General features: G+C 52.6%; 2 protein-coding genes across 2 annotated transcripts; one reads left to right on the plus strand and one right to left on the minus strand.

The window, feature by feature from the left end:
* Positions 1–318: 318 nt before the first annotated feature.
* Positions 319–6,014, minus strand: PRDX6 (peroxiredoxin 6). The gene is made up of 5 exons (XM_082766606.1): positions 5,798–6,014; positions 5,532–5,688; positions 1,986–2,132; positions 1,318–1,464; positions 319–955 (listed from the first exon to the last, which is right to left on the minus strand). The coding sequence occupies exons 1-5, from the start codon at positions 5,887–5,889 to the stop codon at positions 824–826; spliced, it is 675 nt and encodes a 224-aa protein (XP_082622732.1). The 5' UTR covers positions 5,890–6,014; the 3' UTR covers positions 319–823.
* Positions 6,015–6,080: 66 nt separating this feature from the next.
* TADA1 (transcriptional adaptor 1) lies at positions 6,081–18,935 on the plus strand. The gene is made up of 8 exons (XM_082766605.1): positions 6,081–6,172; positions 6,245–6,336; positions 6,542–6,607; positions 12,248–12,345; positions 15,198–15,407; positions 16,364–16,515; positions 17,460–17,622; positions 18,507–18,935. Exons 1-8 carry the CDS (start codon positions 6,099–6,101, stop codon positions 18,657–18,659), a joined length of 1,008 nt encoding a protein of 335 aa, XP_082622731.1. The 5' UTR covers positions 6,081–6,098; the 3' UTR covers positions 18,660–18,935.
* Positions 18,936–21,420: the final 2,485 nt, after the last annotated feature.

Raw genomic sequence — 21,420 nt, forward strand, 5'->3', positions numbered from 1 at the left:
GCACTGGGAGATGCTGGGGTTTAGGAGCAGGGAGGAGTTTGAGGGATTGTACCATGCCCTGGGGAGCTACCTCCCGGTCCAGCCTGGCGTTCCCCAAGCAGCCAGCTCCCTCCTTCCCCCACGAGGCTCCTCGAAGCAGGGACAGCACAGCTGCCCTGTAACCACTGCCATTTATTTCCCCAAGTGCCCGATTTATAGGGCAGTCACAAGGCACCCCGTGGTGCTGCCACCAGCCGGGAGCGTGGGCGCGCAGCCCAGCCACAGCAAGCAAAATCATTCGGGTGAGCCCCAACAAAAACAGACCAGGGACACCGCTCGTAGTCCTGAAGACCAGTTTATTCCCTCTATTCCCTCTTCCATAAAAGCTGAAAATAATCAGGTCAGCTTTCAGCAGGAGATGAGAAAGCAGTAAGTGAGAGATTTTTGTTCTGCAGCTCCTCCACCTACGGAGGGGACCCAACGCAGTTGTTACCGGGTTAGTGACGGCCGCTCCTAAAGGCACACGGCAGCTTGGAGCACCCTCAGCGACCTGGTGGGAGACAGGAGCCCAGCAGGACGCGCCTCGGGGCCTGGCTGCTGCCACCATCCCGCTCAGGAGCAGCTCAGCGTGAGCCGCGGAGCTGCCACCAGTCTGCTAACCTCCTCCTGGCAGGGCTGATTCAAGGCAAGAAAACACCCGGGGTTGTAGTTTGAGGGGCTGTGGGATAGGACACGAGGGCCGTGGGGTGGTTTAGTATGGGGGTGAGCTGTCAGTGAGTGTCACACGGGGTTGGGGACGTCGGATCCGGGCACGGGCAGCGCTGCCGGCTGCGTCCAGGGCCGCTCACTCGGGCTGCGGGGTGTAGCGCAGGTACTTCTTGCCCGACGGCAGGTCCTTCGTGAAGACTCCTTTTGGGAACAGCTTCTTGGCCTCCTCATCAGCTAAGGTGGGCACAACCATGACGCTGTCGCCGGGCTGGGGGGGGAAAACGGGAGGCGTGAGAGCAGCAGAGGCGCTGGTGGATGCGGCTGCCCCCCAAACGCTCAGCCCCAGGCACGCGCCCTGGGAGAGACGCCAGGAACGTGGGTGGTGTGGAAAGGGAGAGCTGCACCCTCTGATCCAACGGGATCCCACAGCCCAACCCTTCCCTGCGGGGAGGAACAGGAGTTTGGGCAGTGCTATATCTCTGTGCTGCTTAAGCCTGCAGCTCGTATTGCGGGGCCTCAGCACCTCTCCCTACCCCTCGGTGACCCCCGAGGGGAGCAGGCAGATGTTTTGGTGCACCTCAGCATCCCCTGTCCATACACAGCCTGGCTGAGCTCTGCTCCCCTCCTCACCTTCCAGTCCACGGGGGTAGCCACCTTCTTGTAAGCTGTCAGCTGCAGGGAGTCCACCACCCTCAGGATCTCGTCAAAGTTCCTCCCGGTGGTGGCCGGGTACAGGATGGAGAGCTTCAGCTTCTTATCGGGGCCGAACACGAACACCTGAGCACAGGGAGGCAGAGTCAGGCTCCTGGGGCACCAGCAGGGGCCAGGCAGAAGGTGTTTGTCCTACTGCATCTGGGAAATTTGTGTCCTGTGTGACTTGGACAGGAGGGGTGGCCATCTCCTAGAGCAAACACCGACTCCCAGGCATGTGGAGCACAGCGTTTGCTCCGGGAGCTCCTCCTTCTAACGCTGCCTTGTTTTGCTCCTTGAAATTTCTTCCCCCTGGCCTTTCAACACAGGCACAGAGGGGAGAGGGAAAGTCCAGCAGATCAAGGACTTAATATTCCCTCTCCGTCCGGACGGGCACGAGGACGAGCTGGTGCCAGCAGCATGACGGAGCTGTTGCCAGCAGTTCAGGGCTGCGCCAGCTTCTTCCCGCAGCACAGCTCCTGCTCCCAGCCCCGGGAGGGCAGCCCAGCTCCCCAGAGGGTCCCGTCCACGCGGGTAAGCTGCCCCCACCTCGCTGCCCTGCAGAGGGGGGTCACCGGGCACAGAAAGCTGCCGGGCCGGGCACTCACCACGCGAGCAGTCAGGGGCATGCCGTCCTTGTCCCGCTCGTCGGGGTCCAGCATGCCCAGCTTGACGGCGAGCTCCCGGTTCTTATCAGCAATGATGGGGAAGGGGAGCGTCTCCTCGGGCTGCTCCCCGTTGTAGGCGTTGATGTCCTGCGGAGACAAAGCCACTCAGATGCTCGTGCACGGGGGACAGAGGCTGAACCACACCGTGTTCTTTAAGGAACATTTTTTTTTTTTTTTAACTGTGCTTAAGGAACATTTTGTTTTTTCACCCCGGGGAAAACCATCAGCTCCCACGGATGCTCTCCCTTGTGACCAGTTTGTGAGGCAGCTCCCCGTGCCAGTCCTAACCTTATCTGCTTCTCGCAGGAACTGTCTGTTGCCCATCTCTGAATCCAGTCTGGATTTGGCCAAAACACTGGCGTTATCTCTATAGCTTGCAGTGCCAGCTGCACGCGTTGTGCCGAGCCACAGCAGGGCTGGGAAAAGCCTGCTCAGGGCAGCACGAGCAGAGCAGCTGCCAGCGTGAAAGCAAATTGATTCCAAGGTTTCTGCCCCAGAACAGAGCTGCCTGTTCCTTCTGTCCTCTTTATGCTACAGGGGAACAAACCAGACTCCAGCACGCCGCTGCTTTGCAGGATCAGCTGTGAACATTCAAGCCTCTCTTCCCTGGGCTTTAAGCGTGGAGGAGCAGGCTGGGGCCCTCTGAGGAGGAACGTGGGGAGGGCAGAGTTGGAAATGCTGCCCCAGGCAATGCCCAACGCTGCTCAGAGCCTGCTGTAAGTGAGAGCAGGCAGGCCCTGTGCTGGCACCCCCAGGCTGACGGTGGTGATGTAAGGGGCTGTAACCCTGCCCCGGCTGCTCAGGATGCTGCAAGCAGGTCAAGTGATGCACCCGTGGCAGGATGTTGCCTTTGAAGCGTTTCTCTCCACTTGCTTTCGCCCCGAGGCCCTGGTGAGTCAGTGGTGTGCTGCAGAAAGGGGCTGTTCATCTGCTGGGCTGCCTGCAGATGGGAGGGGATGGGTTCTGCTCCTGAGCTGCCTCCAGAAAGCAGAGCCGGGAGGCCAGCCCGTCTCTGAAGGCCCTGCGGAGCTGCAGGAGGCCGTGCAGGGAAGTTGGGCAGTAACACTCATGCACGCCTCTCTCTGGAGTGGGGATGAAGAGAGCTGAGAAGCCCTATGCAAATCTCACGGACTGTAACTCCTGGTAAAACGCACGTAACTTCACACTGCAGGAAATCTCCATACAAAACGGCTTCATAACCCCCACCCTGTTTTGCAATACAACACACGACTTACTCACTTCCCTACAAACCATCTTTCTTTCCAGAGTCCAAGCCGAAACCAGACAGCATCAGCGCCATTTATCCACCCCGCTCACCCAGGCCAAGGCAGCAGCAATCAAAGAGGGGCCTGAAACCTCCTCTGACAACCCTGCGGCAACCACTCGGGAGCCAACCACCTCTCCACATGCCACAGATGTGGAGCTGCCGAGGCAGATCCCATCTTTAATCCTGCTGAAGGAGCAGGATTTCCCTTCAGCCAGGTCTCGGAGCAGCAGTGCACAGACCGGGGAGCCAGGAGAGCAGGACTGATCTCTGGCCGAGGCACAGGCTCGTTGTGAGACCTTGAGCAAGCCCCTGGGTCGTGGCTAGGGGGTGGTTGAGAAGAGCCGTGACATCTTTGGCTGGGAAAGCAGAGCTGGGCAAAGTGACACCACAGCTCTGGCTCCGCTCCGCTCCACAGCCCTGCTCTTTGCTGCCAGGCCAGCTGTCCCGCCCCGCTTATCAACTTTCCAGGCCCTGTCTGCCCACTGAAACTTGGCACCAGAGGAAGCAGAGGTCTCTTTGTCGTTTCACGTGAAATTTCAGCCGTTTTTCCTGCCCATTTGCTCCCCTGGATGAAACGAGCTTCATCCAGAGAGAAAGCCCAGGAATGTGGGGGATTGTTGCACAGAGAGATCTAACTGCCCCAAGTTTTGCTTGTTCCTCACACTCCTAAGACCTAGCGAAGGAAAATGCAGCTTCTAGATCTCAGTCTAGCACTTCACACAGACCACTTTTGTCCAGAGGCACCTGCCACCAAGGCGTGCTATCTCTGGCCAAGCTGCAGGGCTGGGCAGAACCTCTGCGGCCTCAGCTCCTAACAGCTGCCCTCCCAGTTCAGGGAACTCTCCTCCTGTTCCCACCCAGCTGGGGCCCAGTTGCTGGGCACTGAACAAAACCTGCCCCACCTTTGCTCCCCCTCTGCACCTTTTATTGCTCTCCTGTAGTCTGTGAGGTGGGCAATTCCAAACGCAGGCTGCACAAAAGGCCGCAGCCTGCTGTGGATTTATCCCCACCGATCTGATCTTTTGCTCTGGAGGACACTCACAGGTTTTCTTTCAACAGGTGCAGAGGGGAAATTTCCACACCAGAGTCTCTGAGGCCTCTCCCAGCCTGGCAGCAAGCTCCCTGCAGCTCGGGCTGCTGCCCTCTGACTTTCTCTCTGGTTTTCGGGCTGTTTTTCCAAAGGTGCTATTCCCACCGGCGCCCTGAAACTGCTCTGCAACTTTTCCTGGTTTTACCTGAGGTTGTGCTGAATCATTTTGGAGCACCAGCAAAGGCAGCTCGTTGCTCACCTTCTGCAGGCTCTCTGGCTATGCTGAGCACCCCACGTCCTGCACACCCTGCAGGGAGCTCGCTGTTTCCCTCCCTGGACACAATTCGGTGCTTCCCCCCATCTCCCCGCAGAGCCGAGCCTTCCCTTTCAGCGCTGATTTTCATTTGAAAGCCTCCTGGAAATGTAGGGTCTCTGTGGCAGTCAGCAATACCCCTACAGTTCTTCAGAGGGCTCCAACAAACCAGGACACGAGGCTGTGTTATGAACCACGACCCAAACTTTTGGTTGCATTTAATGGGATCTGACCGGTGGTTCCAGCACAGAGACCCCACTCACTGCCGTGGGGTTTGCGTGCTGTTTGTCCCCGGCCCCTTCCGAGGTTCAGTGGGCCAGGGCCGTGCACCACCCAGGTACAGAGGTCAGTTTAAGCAACACCACCACTTGGCAGCTCCTGAAACCACTCAGTCCCTAAATAATGCCAGATTGTGCAAATTCTCACCTTTATCGCTCCTTATTTGCATGCGTGCCTCACTCCCGGAAAAACCGCGAGCACCTTCCCATTTCCAGAGTGAAGGGAGGCACGTAGCTCACCCGGGGGTTGCCAAACCCTGGTTTTACCCTTCCCAGAGCTCGTTTCACACCCCGTCACCTGGCCCCACACTGCTGTGATTGAGGTTTCCCATCGGTAGCTGTCCTGCTCCTTATTTCTGCACCGTGCTTCCTAAGCTTCCTAGGGATGGTTTTAGCTCGTGCACGCTCTCCCTCACTGATTTATGTTCAACGTGCCCTTCTACCTCCTGCTTTCTCCCCCCTGCCCGACACCCCCTTTGGCCACCTCCTGCCCCATTGAACCACCCAGGCACCGAGTGCTTGCGCACACCCCATCCTCCCGGAGCCCTGGTCACCCCGCTACCCCCCGGTCACCCCGGTGCCCCCGGTGCCCCCGTACCTTGCTCCAGGCCAGGTGGTCGGGCACGCTGTCGATGGAGAGGGCGATCATCTTCACGTTGCGCTTGCTGAACTCCGCCGCCAGCCTGGCCGCCCGGCCCAGCTCCGTGGTGCAGACGGGCGTGAAGTCCCGCGGGTGGGAGAAGAGGATGCCCCAGCTGCCGGCACAGCGCCACGGGGCCGTGAGGGGTGGGCACCGGGCTCCCCCCGCCCCGCTCCCTCCATCCCTAACCCCAATCCCAATCCCAAACCCGTCCCGGTGCTCACGAGTCGCCCAGGAAGTCGTGGAAGCGGATGCGGCCCTGCGTCGTGTCCGCCTCGAAGTTGGGCGCCTCGTCGCCCAGCAGCAGCCCCGGCATGGCGGCGGCGGCACCGATCCGGATCCCGATCCAAATCCCGATCCCAATCCGGATCCCGCTCCCGATCGCGGTCCCGCTCCCGGTCCCGACCCGAGGCGCTTCGGCTCCGCTCGGCTCCGCTCGGCTGGGCTCGGAGCGGGGGGCGTGGCTTGCGAGGCCACGCCCCCTCCCCCTGAGGCGGGCGGGCGGGCGGGCGCTGAGGCAGCGCCATGGCGGCCATCGTCAGCGAGCTGGAGGCGGCCAAGAAGAGCCTGAGCGAGGCGCTGGGCGAGAACGTGAAGCAGTGAGTGCGGCCCAGGACCCCCAAAACCCTCCCCATTTAACCCCTTTAACACCCGCCTTGCTGTGCCCGCAGGTACTGGGCCAACCTGAAGCTGTGGTTCAAGCAGAAGATCAGCAAGGAGGAGTTCGACCTGGAGGCCCGCCGGCTGCTCACGCAGGACAACGGTGAGGGCAGGGGCTGGCACCCCCCCACCCCCCTCATCCCTCACCTCTGAGGGGAAAGCGAGAGCCCTGAGGTGTTTGTGCCTGGAGTTTGGGGCCTGGTGGCTGAGCCCCTAAAGGGAATAAGGCAGAACAGCCCCAAATCTGCCTCAGGTGGGTGCCTCACACACGGGTGTGTTACTGACGGGCTGTGTCTGTCCCCACGCAGTGCACTCCCACAACGATTTCCTCCTGGCCATCCTCACCCGCTGCCAGATCTTGGTGTCCGCGCCAGGTGAGTCCCACAGAGCTCCTCCAGAGGTAACCGGGCTGCAGGGTGTTAGCACCTGGGTGTGCTCTGCTTTTCTCAGCCTTAATGTTCGTGTTTTTTTTGCCACAGATCTACAAAGGCAGCCAGGTAGCGATCCAGGTTTCAGCAGAGACACTTTTATTAAAAAACAAAACAACCCTAACGTGCTGGCTGGCGGCCTGGCCTGCTGTCTGTGGTCAGGTGGTTTGGTTTCTCGGCTGTCTGTCTGTCAGGCTGTGTGCTGAGGGGAGGCGCTGCGCTGTCAGTGCTCTGCCTGGCTTCCTGCCTCCTCTGAGCTCCCTGCTGCCTGTCTGTTCCCCTCCCTCTCGGGGTCAGCATCCGAGGGAGCTGGATTTTCCTGACTGGTCCTGAAATCAAGGATAGATCTGATAGAAAAATGCTTACTATGAATGCTTACCCCAGTCTTAATTGAGCTGTGGTCAATTAACGCAACCTCTGCAGCTGTGCTGTGTAACTTTTTTAGCTCTGTAAGCACTTGGAGTGGCTGTTGTCAGAGCAATAAGCTAATTTTTGTGGCCTTCAAAAGGGCTCCCAGTCTAGAGATCTGATGGGAAGGACAATTGAGCTGCAATTTAAGATGTGAAACTGCCGTGTGGTAAGGGAGGGAGCTCGTAGCAGCTGTGGGTGAGCTAAGATCTGAGAGCAGCTTCTTGAAGTGAGCGAATACCTGTTGGTAGAGTACCTGAGGCAGCTGGAGGAAGAAAAAATAATGTAAAAGTGACAGCTTTTTGACACAGCTGGTCCTCAGCTACACCAGCTGGGCTAATAAAACGCCACTGCCCTCCCACCACCCCCAATGGAAAGAAACAAGCCTTGCTTTGTTTCCTCACAAGTTCTCAGCACCTTTTCCTGAGGCCCAGGCCCATCCCTTCTGGCTGCCTGCACTTGTGGAATTCGTGAGATGAAAATACCACGAGGCTGAGTCGTGCTGCTCCTTGCTTTGGCCTCACTGCTTGCAGTGGGGTTATAAAATACAGGATGAGAGCATGCTTCCCCTGTGCACACCACCTGAAGTACAGAGTCTAAACTAGGTGGGGACGGGGCAGGGAGAACTGCTGACCCTATTTATGGGTTGGGAACACTTCAGCTCGGTGTGAGGGTGGAGCAGTGCTGCTTCTGGCTGGTGTTCGGTTGTTTTTATGTGTGCTGGGCTGATGTTTGTTCCTTCGTGCACCTCTGTGGCTAACTGACCTCCATTGCTTTATCCAGTCACGTAGTCCCATGCAGCCCTTTTGCAGCCGGTCTTTATAGACTTGAAGAGCTCAGACTTGTTACCTGCCTTCTCCAGGCTGCTCAGGAACAGGTTACAAGTGTCTTGCTGCTTTGTGCTGGGGCTCGTCCTCCACAGGCACCTTCCTTATGCTCATTATTGCTTCCTACCTTAATACCTTTTAATTTCAAGGCCCTGCAGGGACTTTTCCTCTTGTCCCTGGACTGCACAGATCTGCGTAGGTCAACTTGAAAAACTGATCGTGTGTGCTCTTAAAAGCTTGCCTCAGCACCCTGCAGGTAACGCTGTGTCCCTTGTAGGGTTTGTGTTGCTCAGCTCAGGGCAATGCAAATTCTTCCAGGAACTTTGGGGCTGCCCGGTGCTGAGACGTCTCAGCCTGGGCCACCGGCAGATGTCCCACGGGTGTTTCGTGGGCCAGCCTGCTGCGTGCTGCTGTACCTGCAAACCCAGGGAGGCGCAGCACAAACAGAACGAGAGATGTTGCACCTGGATTTACTGCTCTCCCCCTAGCTGCCAGTCTGACACTTACTTTTTTTCTGTGCAAGAATGGAGAGGTAACGGGCTCTTATCTGTACCCTGCCTCTTGGTACAAGGTGTTTATGATTTATGGAGACAAGTACAAGCAAGTGTACTTTCCACCTTCATGTGGGAGGGACGAGGGGGGGATAAACATCTTTAAAATACTACCTCGTGTTTAAAAATATAAGTCATGTGGCTCGCGTTTCAGGTTTGTGTGACTCCCATTTGGAACGGGAAACCTTGCAGGAGCTGTTCTGAAGGAGAGAAACGAGTTGAGCCATGCAAACAAGCACACCTGATCCAAATTTTGCCTTATTATTGTTTCCACCTGGGCTTGGTGAGCACTGGGTGACCGTAGCCCTTTGTGGGAACACTTTCCCCTTCCACCTGGCTAGGCTCCTGGTTGTGCGACCTCCAAGTCCCACTTCAGCACCCTGTGGATGTCTGGGACTTGGTGGAGTGGGAGGAAGGTTTGTGGCTGTTTGGATGTGAAGCATGACCCGTTTCTGTCATTCCTGCTCAGCTCCCCCTGAGGATGCAGCGGGATCCTAAGTCTGACTTGTTGGCCTTAAAAGCAGGTGGTGATGCTTCATCCAGCAGCACCCTTTGGGAAGGTTCCCTTAAATACCTGAGTGGCACCCAGCTGTAACAGGGCCGGGAATGTACCTGGAGAGGGAGAGGAACGGCCCAAAACACGCTCTCTAAACCACCAGAAAGCACCTTTAGGTTGGTTTGAGGTTGGCAGTGCCAACCTGAGCGGTGTGGGAGACTGCTTTGCCTCCGTTTTCTGTTCAGAAGGGCTTTTCTGCTTGTCTGTCTTCCCCAAAGAAATTCTGTCGAGGAAACCCAGTCCAAAGCCTTTCCTAACCTCACGTGGACTTGCTCGCTAAGCCCGCCTTGTTGGCTGGGTGAACACAAGCAGGGCCCTGGAGTTAATCTCACTCGAACTGTTACCTCATTTCTTAGCTAAACGTTAACAGAGTAAGGCACAGACAGTTGCAAGCACTCGAGTTAATGATGTAAGGATGTAATTTAATTCATAGCAGTACTGAGCTGACAAAGAGATGGGTTAGAGAACTAGGCCTCTTGCCAGGGTAGCAGCAGCCTGTCATTACCCCAGAGTTGCCCCGGGCTTTGCTGGAAGGGCTGCCACTCCTGAGGGATAGCTTCGGCTTCCTCATGGTCCAGAGAGCTGAAAAGGGAGGAGAAGGAAGAAAACGGGAGCGTGAGCTGTAACCACAGGGACGTGCTTGGCGCTTGGCCCAGCCCCTGATCTTGCAAGAAGATTAAAAATTAAAAAAAAAAACAAACACACATTTAAAAAAAAAAAAAAAAAAAAAAAGAAAATCAAATGAATGGGGGCTGTGAAACGGGGAACACATTTTCTGCCTGCTCTTCTCTCTCGTGGCTTTGTCTTGGTCCTTTCTTCCTGTCCTGGTGCAGCACGTCAGGAAAACCTGACGTAAGCTGCCTCCACTGTCTGGTGCTCTGGGTGCCGAGAAGAGAGACGAGGCAAATCGGAGAAAAACATTCTTATCTGTTCCTTATCTTTGAAGGCTTATCAGCAGTTGTTGGCATGGCTTGCTAACATTAATTTTCCTGCTATCGAGATTAAATAAATAAAAAAAAAAAAAATTGCTAACACCTCTGAAATTTCATGCCTGAGCCAACCCAGCCTTGTCATTTGTGGCCAGGAAAGCATATACCGGGTTTCTTAGAACACTGGAGGGAATTTTTGCTGTCTTCATTTAGTGCTAGTTAGGCTTGTTGATATGAAAAGCTAGCAAAGGAGACAAAAAAAAAAGATTTTTGTCGTAGGCTCTTTATAACGGGGGGATAGGTAACGGTACGTCACCTGTTTGTTCTGAGTCTGGCCAAGCTTCTGTTACAGGCTGCGAGTCCACTAAGATGCATCTTCCAGGCTTACTGCCAGGGACTGAATTCAGTAGCTGTTTAGTTTAAAACTTACTCGTTTCTTTTTTTTTTAAAACGGCATTTTTAAAGTTTGGCCTCTGCTGTAACCTATTAGCCTGTAGTATGTTGTCAGACAGAAGGTTATTTGCTACTTTGGTCTCTCTTTCCCTCTGCCCTCCAGTGGCACAGTTAGCTGAGGATACTTTGGTATGGGAGGCTGCAAAAGGGCTGCACGAGGCTCCTGGCAAGGAGGAGGGGCTGTGAAGTGGGGTAAGCTCACAAAGTAGAGATTTGTTTTTTGTTGGAAGCTTTAAAATGTCTGTCCTGGACGCACCCAGCCCTCCCTCCCTGCCCAAGGGGTCTGCTCTGCTTGTGGACGAGAGGAGGAGGGGAAAAAACGACTTGTCTCTAAAGGGCAGAACATCTCATGAGAGCAGAAGCGATATCTTTGGTAGATCCTACAACGTAAGTTCTGAGACTTCTGTGAAGGGCGGGAGAGATCCTTGATGTGCTTGTCCGTGGCGTTTTCTCACATCCCCTCGTTAGGGTCTCTGGTGCAGTGTTGCAGCGATGAACAGCGACACAAGCTTTGATTTCTGGAGAGTGCCTACGTATTGCCCTGCCCTGTAACTGGCTGCTGGTTTTCAGCTCCCTGATAGGCTGTGGGGGAAACTTTGTAGTAACCTTTTTTAGTAGAAGATGCTATCCCTATGCATGGGTTGCTTCTAACCTCTTTTTAACAGTTAAAACTTCATAAACTTCATCTGATTCCTCTGCTTTAGCCTGATCCTTAAAGCCCTTTGTCAGGAACTGCTGCCGTGATGCACGTGAAGCGACGCGTGACCGAGGGCTTCCAGTAGCCTCGTTCCCCATAAACTGTGGTGTAATTATATTGACAAATCCCTGATAACAGCAAATAAAACCGGTGCTGTTCTCTGTGCTGAACCCAGAGCCGTGAAGCAGAGGCTGCCTCTGTAGCCACCAGGGGGCTGTCCAGACCCGAGGCTGCAGGGAGCGCTCCTTGGTGGCTCTCAGCGAGCGAACCCGGCCCGGCACTGTGCTGAGGAGCTGTGCATGGGTGCTGTGAGCCTGGATGTAGGGAAGCAGCCGGGCTGGCCTTTCGGGAGGCGTTTTAGCTGCCCAACAGCACACAGAGCCCTTCTGTTAGGCTTAATTAGCTGGGGTGCTGCTCGCTCTGTCCTGTCCACAGCTGCTTGCACTGTTCACACAGGTGTCGCTGGTTCCTGGCCTCAGCAGCCTTTGCAGTTCTTTCCCCCTCTCCTTTCCCCTTCAGTGTAAGGTGAACAACCGACCTCAACACCTAACTAGTGCCTGAGGCAAAGCTTGCTAAAGTTGAGAAAAAACTGTAAAGGCAGGCGCAGGGGGTCAGGTGCTGACCAGAAGCATCCAGCTTGCAGCCAGAGCTGGTGGTGGAGCTCTGGGCAGCCCCGTGCAACCTTCCTGCTGGAGCTCACGGCTCGGTCCTGCAGTGTGGCTTTTCTCGGAGCCTGTGCTCATCTCTCCTTCCACCGTTGGTTTCTGTGGTGCGTGGCCAGAAATTTCTGCTTTAAGTAACAGGTGGTGAGCAAGTCGGGCTGGCAAGGGGCTGATGAAGGAAAGGCTGCCACGAGTGTGCTTCCCAACACACTCCTGACTTTGGGTTGTGGCTGTGGGTTCTGTGTTATGGTGCAGCCAGCGGTGAGGATGTGAGGGATACAGCCCACAGCTGCAGCGAGTGGGGCTGAAAAGGGGCTGCCAAAGGGAGGGGGCGCTTGCCAAAAGAAAACTCTCACAAGAATTACTTCTTCTGGCTTGTGGCTGTTGGACTTGGGTTGAGGCTTAGCTGGGGGCCAAATGTTAAGGCTTTTCTGCACGGGCAGCATTACTCTGGCTCTAAAGCAGTGATGCCTGTCAAGATTTTTTTTCTTCTCATTTTGTAGAAGGTGCTGGATCTCTGCCGTGGCCAGGTGGCTCTGCAACTAAACCTGGAAAGCCCAAAGGAAAGAAGAAGATTTCTTCAGTTCGACAGAAGTTTGATGTAAGTGTCAGTGCTCAGATGGCCTCGGCTGCCTGAAGTGCTGTCAGGTGAGCTGCTCTGCGCAGCGTGTAGGTTTTGTTCCGCCCCAGGATGATGGGAGCACATCACACGTGGTCTGTGCTGCAGGAGCTGGCAGGTAGTGGCTGCTGCCTCTCCTGTGGGAGCCTCTTGGGAGAAAGGGTACAGTGTGGCTGACTTTGTTAGACCTTGGAGAGCCCCTAAATGTCAAAGCTGCACGAGCTTGTTGTATTCCAGAAACCAGCAGAGCGACTAGCTCTGTGGTCACTGCACTAGCACTCGGCCGTGTCTTTCATGCATTCATCTTTCCCCTTCTCTGTAATATCGCCTTCACTTCACGCATCTGCTAAACAGAAGCAAACCTGACTTCGTATTTATTCTCGGGCAGGCTTCCCTGGTGGTCTGAGCCCCCTCCCCAGGGCTCTTTGTGGCCTGAGTGGTTAGGCAATGTGCTTTTGGCGGAATGCTTTGTGTAATCACGAGGAGTTTTCAGTTCTAAGCCAGGTGCCGCGTTCTGGTGGGTGACAGACGAACGCACGAGATCCAGTTTGTTTTGCAGCAGAGGCTCTGTGCACGTGGTGCCCTCACGTGCCTGTTCCGCGCTGCCAGCTCAGTGTGAAGGAGGGTCAGGATGGGGCGCTTGCTCTCGTGGGTGGGTTTGGTCGGGAAGTTGAAATGGCATTCATGTGTTATTTAAAGGTAGAGCGTCTGCCTCCGAGCCAGCTTAGTCAAGTGTCTGACCACATATTGATCCAGGTCAGTTCTCTGACGAGGCAGAAAATTAACCAAGCAAAAAACCCCAAATCAACCGAAAAAAAATCCCAGGTTTTTCTTGCTGACTTACTCAGCTGGACCGGCGTTCCTTGTGGTTAGATGAATGCCAGAGCTGGTGCAGAAGACAAAGCTGCGTAGGTGGGGGTAGGGGAGAAAGGTGGGCACACAAAACCTCTAACAAGTGTGAGACGCTTGCTTGGCTGAGGGAAAGTGCACAGCAGGCTGCTAGACAGTGTGCTTTAGAGATGGGGACCTCAGAGGGCTGTGAGTCCAGCTGAAGGCTCGTTATATTTAGATGCTGCTAAAATAGTTTGCATTTCTCACAGGAATGACCTGAATCGTGATGGCGGCTCGTGTTACCTCCTTGTTTTAAAACTTCATCGAAGCTTTTCAGTAGCAAGCAGAGGAGAGTTTGATAAGCGAGTTGTGGTACAGTGAAAGTCTCGCAGTTTGGTTTGCTTGAACACCCCGTGTTTCTGCCACGTGTTTATACAAGTGTTCCTGGAGTGTTTGATAGTAAATAGTCAATAAAAGTGCAGGTTAACAAGGCTGTGTCTTGCTAGTGGAGTGCCTGAGTTGTGTGAACACAGAAGTGCCTCGATATTTACTGTCATGACCTTGCTGGGCAGAACAACAGCTATGGGAATGGCCACAAGTTTGTCCCAATTGGCTTCTGGTTTCCCAAACCGCATTCCTCTTAGAGTTGCTTACACTTGGAAGGCTTTTTTTTCCAGGCACGCAGCTTTCCTGTAATGAAAGCTTAAGTCTTCCAAATTACTGTGAGGGAAACCTGCTTTCGCATCACTGGTGGGTGGATTGGTTTTTCACTTTGAGTTAAATGCCACACTGTCCTTTGAATAAAGCAGGCCCCCTTTCCTCGCCTGAAACCAAGATGTGAAAACTCCACTTCGCTGTATGTTCATTGTTTATATGTCAAGCATGCGTTTGTCATGATGCCTCATGGCAGTGTTTATTCCCGAGCCACCCGATCTGTTGCAGAGAGCGGGAAGGCAGGAGTTCTGGGAGCACATGGTGGATGAGTCAGGGTCGTGTAGTTCCCTTGCATTTTTAGGGCTGGGCCAAGCATATGTCTGGGTCCAAAGATCAGTGGCTTCTGTCCGCTGCCTCCCTGTCTGCCTGGGGACTGAGACTTCACAGGCACCACCACGAGTACTCAGAGGCACAAGCACAGTGAGGGAATTGTGCTGGAATGCGTAAAGGCTGGGAAATGTGCTACTTTTGGGTATGGATTCAAGTTCTGTGATGTTTTTGTCCCTAAATAACTGACTCAGTTCTCAAAAGTAGCCGTAATCCACGCAAACAGCGGCTGCTCAGCAGCACAGCTCTGCTTAGGGTACTGAAAGCGCACGCGGGGACCAGCGTACAAAATCCAGACCTGAAATTTGGCTGAGCTGTTGCACTTAAATCCTTATTCTCGATTGAAATGTAAGAATCACCCAAGCTCAGGATAACCGTCTTTTGTCTTGGTAGGAAACTACAGTTGCTAAACGATACGGGTGTATTTTTAGCTACTAGCAGAAGGCTTCTGCACAAGAAATGACTAAGTAGCTGAGAACTCCTCGGCATAGAAGGAAGTGACTGAAAGATGTGAAAGTCCACTAACATCATCACTGGCCTGAGCAGTGTGAAGAGATAAAAGGGACAGTGACCGCATTTGAGAACTGCAGGAAAACTAAATGAATGTAGCAGGTGGGAAGTACAGAGCAAACCAGAGTAGGCGACTCGTGGCACAGCTTCTTAGGCTGTAGAATTTCTTGCTGCAGGATGTGGATACCTGAAGTATAGGAGGTTCAGGGCGCTGCGAAACAAGCTCATGGGCTGTTAAATAAAAGGATATCAACACCAGCTTAAATTTCTTCACTCCCAAATCATTGAGAGTTGGAAGACTATCCTGGGGGTGGAAGCAGGGATATCACTTTTCCTGTGATATGTTCTATAGGTGTTGGCTCTCCAGTTGGAGAAGTAATGTTTGGCTAGATGAGCCAAAGGCTCTGACCAAGGCTGTATGTTCTTACGCTCTAATTTTGTGTTCATCCCAGCACCGGTTCCAGCCTCAGAACCCGCTGTCTGGAGCCCAGCAGTTTGTGGCAAAAGATCCTCAGGAGGATGACGACCTGAAGCTGTGTTCCCATACCATGATGCTTCCTACACGTGGCCAGCTGGAAGGAAGGATGATCGTAACTGCTTACGAGCACGGGCTAGACAATGTCACGGAGGAGGCAGTGACAGCAGTCGTTTATGCTGTGGAGGTGAGACGGGGCCGGCCAGCAGTGGTGTTTCCCTTCTGCCAGCAGCAAAAGGCTCTGTGCGCAGTACGGGGTGGCCTCCCTCACTGGAGGGAGGAAACCTACTTCTCCAACTGCCCCGTTGCCTTGGGAGGAGTCAAATCAGAAGCAAAGGGCTTCTGGGTTTGTGCATCTGAGATGTGAAGCCTTGGGTTTGTGCCTGCAGGCATTAATTACAAAGTACTTGTGTATGAAGAACTCGAGTATGCTCAAGTAGCTGGTTGGGTAAGTGCTGCTCCTGTCACACACAAACAGTGATGGAGTGGCACCATTTTAAAGAGCTGGATAAAGCTACAGATGCATGTAACTGGCGTGGAAGCAGCAGACCAGATAGTAGCTGCAGATGAAGTTCTTGGCCTCGGTGGCGCATTACCCAACATCTGGTCAGATCCAAGCGTTACTTGGAGCTGTTACTCGGAGCTCTGTATGGATGGTCTCTCCAAGTCATGATCCAGAGGTCACCCTGAGTTCCCCATGTGGGAGTGAGGCCAAATTTGTGAAGTGACTGACCGTTCGCTCTAGTTTTAGAGCTGGTATTTCAGTACAAGTAATTGTTTAATGTGAATTATAAGACCTCTTAACTTGTGAAAGGGATCGGGGCTGGGAATTCCCTAGCATTTAAGAAACCTCCTTGTGACATTTGAAGCTGCGCATCACATTAGTCTGTGAGCTGTACTTTCATACAGTACTCGCATGCAATGCCATGTTCTCTGTGTCCAGCTCTGTCAGGTGGTTGAGAGAGAAATGCTGCGGCCTGTCCGAGTTCCAGATCTTGTTTCCCTCGTGTCTTTACATCCCTGTGGTCACAGCAGCGCTGCTGCTGTCTTGTCTGTTGGTGTTGTGCTTCTTATAGCCATAACTTGCTCGGATGAACAACCCAGCACGTGTGACCATAATACCACAATGGTTTTTCATTGCAGAACCATCTTAAGGATATCCTGACCTCTGTAATATCCCGGCGGAAAGCCTACCGCCTGAGAGATGGCCACTTCAAATACGCCTTTGGGAGCAATGTTAACCCTCAGCCATATCTGAAGAACAGTGTTGTTGCTTATAACAACTTAATTGAAAGGTAAGGAGTTCTCAGCACGTGGTTAATCTCAAATGTAGTTTGCTGAAGTTACTCTGTTTGGTTTCTCTTACTTAATGGAATCTGTTAATAATGGTGTTCAGCTTTCACGCACAATGAAAGTAGCAGGGCTGTGCTGCTGAACAGGGAGGAAGGATGTGGGGATTTTTCAGCAGCAAAGTTGAGGGCAGTGGTAGGTCTCTCCTCCTTGTCTGTGCCCATCTTACTGGCTTGTCAAGGCGACCCTTTGCCTTCTGAGTATTCTTATTAATTATTGCTTGTAGTGAGCGGTACAGAAGCGAGTTCTCAGGACAACTGCCCGTGGGCAGAAGAGCCCAGCCTTTGTTGGGACACCACCATTGTGCCATGAGATGTAGATGAGGACCTGTGTCCAAATGTATAAATGTATTAACGATTCCTTTGCAGGGCTTTCTGGTCACTAGAGCTCCGGAGTCATCTTGGTTTCCAAAGTGTTGAACAGCTCGTGCTGTGTCTGGCAGTGTGTGTGTGTACACGAAGTTGTGTTTGTCTATGGCAAAGCTTCTAGCAGTTGACAGGAGGTCGTGGGTGTTTTAAAATTTGGTTATAGCACTATGAATGCAGTCTAGTCCAAACAACTCTGCCTTCCAGCTATGCTCTTTCAGTTTAATGTTTTGAGTGCCATCAAGTCTTAGACTGGGTGGAAACTCTTGGTTATGAATAACAAAAGCTACCAAATGGCAATTAGTTATAAAGCAGGTCTGAAGCATGCTGAGGATCAGTTTCCATTGTTTTTTATTAAACTGGAATTTCACAGGTTTTAATTACAGATAATAGAATTTCATATACACAAGGGCTAAATCAGCAAGTACAGAAAAACAAACGCTGGGTCAAGCTCCTGCTGGGTTTCTTCCCAAGCTAGTGCTGTTCCCTTGACTGAAAGGCTTTCCTGCCTGCTCTCTGTACAGCCCTCCAACCTCTGTGACACCTTCTGCTGGTCAGAGTCTAGCTCCACAGCCCCCACCTGATGATGCTGAGCAGCAGGCAGCGCTACTCCTGGCATGCTCTGGAGACACCTTGCCAGCATCCCTCCCTCCCGTGAACATGTATGACCTTTTTGAGGCATTACAGGTAAGCTCTTCAACCTACGCTGTCCTGTGTACCACCTACCACTCAAATTTAGTTTACATGCATGGAGAGGGATTTGATTTCATCCTCCTCCTGTTTGTTTCAGTCTTTCCCTTTCAAATTTACAATTATTTGGCTTTGTCTTGCTCCTGCTAGTAGGGAGCAGCTGACAGTCAACTCATGGTCTCAGGCCTGTTCTGCCCCCCTAGATCAGAGAGGGCTGGTGAGGAAATCCCTGTCTCTACATAAGAACTCTTCCTCTGCAGCAAGACTGCAGCGATCGTATCAGAACTGAGTTAGACTGAGGTTTTGATAGGAGTGCCCTGAATGACTTGTCTGGCACGTCCCTTTTTCCTCTTCATCTTCTGCCTGGGTGCTTAGAGGAATACTGGGGTCCTGGCATGCAGGCTGCTGCGGTGACCACCCCGACGCTGTGGAGGTGTCTGAGGTGGGCTGGATGCATCTTCCCCTGGAGACGCCTGGCTGTGGGCCCCTCTCTTTTGCATTCAGGCTAATTAGAATGTCTAAAGCTAGCTCTGAGAAATTCCACCCCCTCTGTCCCTCCTTGATCTCTGCTGTTGTGAAAAGGCCTGGAGATTTTTATCTCAAGGCTGTGGAGGCAGAGTGTTCATAATACGTGCTGTAGTCAAGCGTTTGTGCTGTGTTTGGTCAGACAAAATGTTTTTTTTATGGTTTTGGATCAAAATAATGACTTCCTTAGAAAGTGGTGTAACAGGCAGCAGTTCTGTGCTGGCTGGTGTGCCAGTGCTGACAACTTGGAGCTCTCCTTGTGCTCCTGCCCTTCAGGGCTGGCTCTGCTCATCCTGTCAGACACAGGTTCTCCATGGGGAAACGAGCATGAAACGTGTTTTTGACCTCACCTCTAGGTACACAAAGAAGTTATTCCAGCACACACTGTCTACGCCCTAAACATTGAGAGAATTGTCATGAAACTCTGGCATCCAAACCACGAGGAGCTGCAGCAGGATAAAATCCATCGCCAGCGCCTGGCAGCGAAGGAGGGCCTCCTGCTCTGCTAGAGCCACGGAGCCAAGCTCAGGTGGCTCCAGTGCTGCTCCTTGGATTGACACTGGGCTGCTTCTGACAAACCTGTGTCGGCATTTCGAGGAAGATGTAAGTTATGAGTCAGCTTTTCCTATGGAAATATTACGGAGTTGTGGTGCACTTTCTCTGCTTCCCAAGAGTCGTGTGCCATGGAGTGCTTGCAGCAATCCCACTGAATTGGAAAGGAGGAACAAGAGACTTGTTTGCAAAGACTTTTTTTTTTTTATATAAAGAAAAATAAACATGAGGGTGAAAAGAGTTGGTGTTAAAGGAGGTGTGTGTGTGTTCTTTGGGAGCATGACGTACCTGTCTCCTCACCTTCCCTTCTGAGCTCTGTCTCCAGGAGCCCAGTCTGACTTCTGTTGCAGCTGGTGGGATCTGTGCCATTCAAGTAGGAACAGGGCGGGCTGTTGGGAACCGAAGGTGGGAATAGTGTAAGGTGACATTAGCTCTCTTATACCGGGGGACTTCTGATTAGAAACTCCACATAAACAGGGTGAAAAGGGAAAGTCTTCTCTGGTCTGTCTCGTAGAACTGTTCTGCATCACAAAACATGAAAGGTGCACGCTGGCTGTTTTGGGGATCTCACCAGTTATCAAATATGCAGTAAAACCAAGGTTGTGAGTAATGCTTCTCCTGTCAGTCTAGTCCTTGTCCCGTCCCTGTCCTGGAGTAGTGGTGTTCAAATGTTTTAAGAGTTCTCTGGACCTGTGACAAGAGGTGTTCCCTGTCTGTCAGGACAGCTGATGATTTAGCCACCCCAGCAAGGGGTGATCATCCTGAGGTGGGACAGCAATTTCACTCTTAATTTTGCTGGGGAGCAGGTCAGATCAGCATGTAGAAGAGGAAATTCACCTGTGGTGTTTCAGGTGCATCACCATCTTCCTGAGTCAGCTGGGTGCTCCTCAGATGCTGAAGGGAACAGGCTTCTTAAGACATGTTAAGCATTTTCACATTACAAATTAATTTGTTCCCTGTCTTAACCACAGCTATACGGGTACCTTGGATGACTTGGTTCTTTGTCCCTGTTGTGCCATTCAGACAGTGGAACTGATACTGCTTCCTCTGGAAGATTATGAAAGGAAGCTTGTGATTGCCTCCACTCCCTTCTTATTTTCCCCTGGGAAGTATTTGGATGGGAGAGCTGTAATCTTTCCCTTTTCCTATGCAGTTTTTCTTTACTGCAACCCTGAGAACTGAGGAGCGTGCCTGCCCCTGACGTTTCTTCTCAGTTATCCTTTTATAATTTTTTCATGACCCATGTGACTTTTTGTTGGGCCAGGGTTGCCAGGAGCTGTGCAGCTGTTGCTGCGTTGTTTCGAGGGATTTGCTGTGGAGCTCGGCACAGCCTTTTGCTCTGCCTACACAGATATCAGTGGCTCCTGTCGTGAGACCACTTGAGGACTATGGAAGCTGGGAAAGGCAGCAGCAAAGAACCACAGCAGGGCCTGGCAGGATGAGAGCAGCTGTATACTCAGGTCACTTTTCTTGAGTTATGGCTGTGTGGAGTTAAGCAAGAGGGTAACGGGAGGGTGGAGAATGAAGGCTTCTTCTGCCCCCCTGCTCCCAACTGCTATTTTTTATTTAAGGGCTCAATCTGAATTGCTATATATGCTCATCTTAAAAGTTGACCCCAGTGGCTTTTACATGACAGTTCTTGAAAGCAACATTGAACCTAAATAACTGTATATGGCGAGATCAGCAAGTCACCCAAAGTATGGACTCCGAGGTGTGGGAGGGGGATTTCCCAGATAATTGTTATGTTTCTGGTGTAAAATGAAAGCGTTCAGTTTGTTTGCTAGAAACTTTGGGGCAGCTCTGAGGATTTCAGATGTGAAGGAAGCACGCAGCCTCTGACAGTATCACAAGTGAGTTCTGAAACACAACACTGGGTATGGCACAAGCAGTGCCGCTCTTCTGTTTCTGTGTGCTAGGAGGAAAGCTCCGCAGACGGAGCCTCTCGTTCTGAAGAGCTGAGCCATCAATTCCACACTGAAGAAAGTGGGTTAACCAGGACACCTACTGCACAGCAGAGGCTTGAATAAGGAAATCCTGTCAGCCCCATTTCAGGTGGGAAGGCTGAGAGGCTCGTGTTCTCAATGCACTTTCCCATAAAATGTGAGGCTCTGTGAGAAGCGGTGCTTCATAGGCTTCTGGGGCAATACAGGTGGAAGGGACACCTGGGGGTTGTTTTTGTTCACCTGCTGCTGAAATAAAGGGCTAACCTCAAAATTAGAGCTCCTGTCTCCAGATGTTCACAAAAGCGTGGTACTTCTGTCCCATGGTGTTGGAACACGCAGTGGCTGTGCTCACAGTGAAGGTTTTCATTGCATCTCACCAGAACATCACGTTGTTCCTGTGCCTGCTGCCTTCCAGCTCTTCCTGTGCTCTCCTTGTAGCTCCCCGTCAGAGCATTGCAGGTGGCAGTGCAATCTCCCTTCTGCCTTCTCTCCAGGCTGAACAAACCTCTTGCTCTCAGCTTCTCCTAAGCTGTGTGCTCTAGCCCAGACCATCTTGATAGCCTCCACTGAACGTGCTCTAATATTGGAAAATTACAGCCTGCATTTTTATAATCCAGTAGGAAGAGTGCAATGTACTGGAAGTTGCCACTCAAGAACTGCTGACGGATTTTCAGATTTGCAGTAGAAAGCTCTCAGATGCCACATGAAGAAGGGAAGGAGCCGGGGCTGGTGGAGCTTGAGAGGTTCACCTGGTTCCATTCATGTTACGAGCTTT

Source organism: Aythya marila (assembly GCF_965140915.1).
Source record: "Aythya marila genome assembly, chromosome: 8".
Classification (NCBI taxonomy): domain Eukaryota; kingdom Metazoa; phylum Chordata; class Aves; order Anseriformes; family Anatidae; genus Aythya; species Aythya marila.